Source organism: Calidris pugnax, unplaced genomic scaffold, assembly GCF_001431845.1.
Source record: "Calidris pugnax isolate Ruff unplaced genomic scaffold, ASM143184v1 scaffold11, whole genome shotgun sequence".
In the NCBI taxonomy this organism is placed as follows: Eukaryota; Metazoa; Chordata; class Aves; order Charadriiformes; family Scolopacidae; genus Calidris; species Calidris pugnax.
In genome coordinates, this window is record NW_015090803.1 from 10,220,469 (window position 1) to 10,220,852 (window position 384).

At 67.2% G+C, this 384-nt stretch overlaps 1 protein-coding gene across 1 annotated transcript in view; it reads left to right on the top strand.

Annotated features, from left to right (window-relative positions):
- Positions 1–384, top strand: part of HOXA13 (homeobox A13) — a 3,833-nt gene that overhangs the window by 1,592 nt on the left and 1,857 nt on the right. Inside the window, exon 3 of the mRNA XM_014937634.1 lies at positions 28–340. Within this exon, the coding sequence (XP_014793120.1) occupies positions 28–340 (313 nt within the window). The remainder of the gene's footprint in view (positions 1–27; positions 341–384) is intronic.

Genomic DNA, 384 nt, shown 5'->3' on the forward strand with positions numbered 1-384 from the left:
CGCATGCCCCCCCACAACGCCATCAAGCCCTGCGCCCAACCCGCCTCCACCTTCGCCGACAAGTACATGGACACCTCCGTCTCCGGCGAGGAGTTCACGTCGAGGGCCAAGGAGTTCGCCTTCTACCAAGGCTACGCCGCCGGGCCCTACCAGCCGGTGCCCGGTTATCTGGATATGCCGGTGGTGCCCGCCATCGGGGGGCCCGGCGAACCGCGCCACGACCCCCTGCTCCCCATGGACAGCTACCAACCTTGGGCCATCACCAATGGGTGGAACGGGCAAGTGTACTGCCCCAAGGAGCAGAGCCAGCCGCCTCACCTCTGGAAATCCACCCTCCCGGGTAATACACCTGCATGGCTCCCCCTGTCCCCCCCCACCCCCACC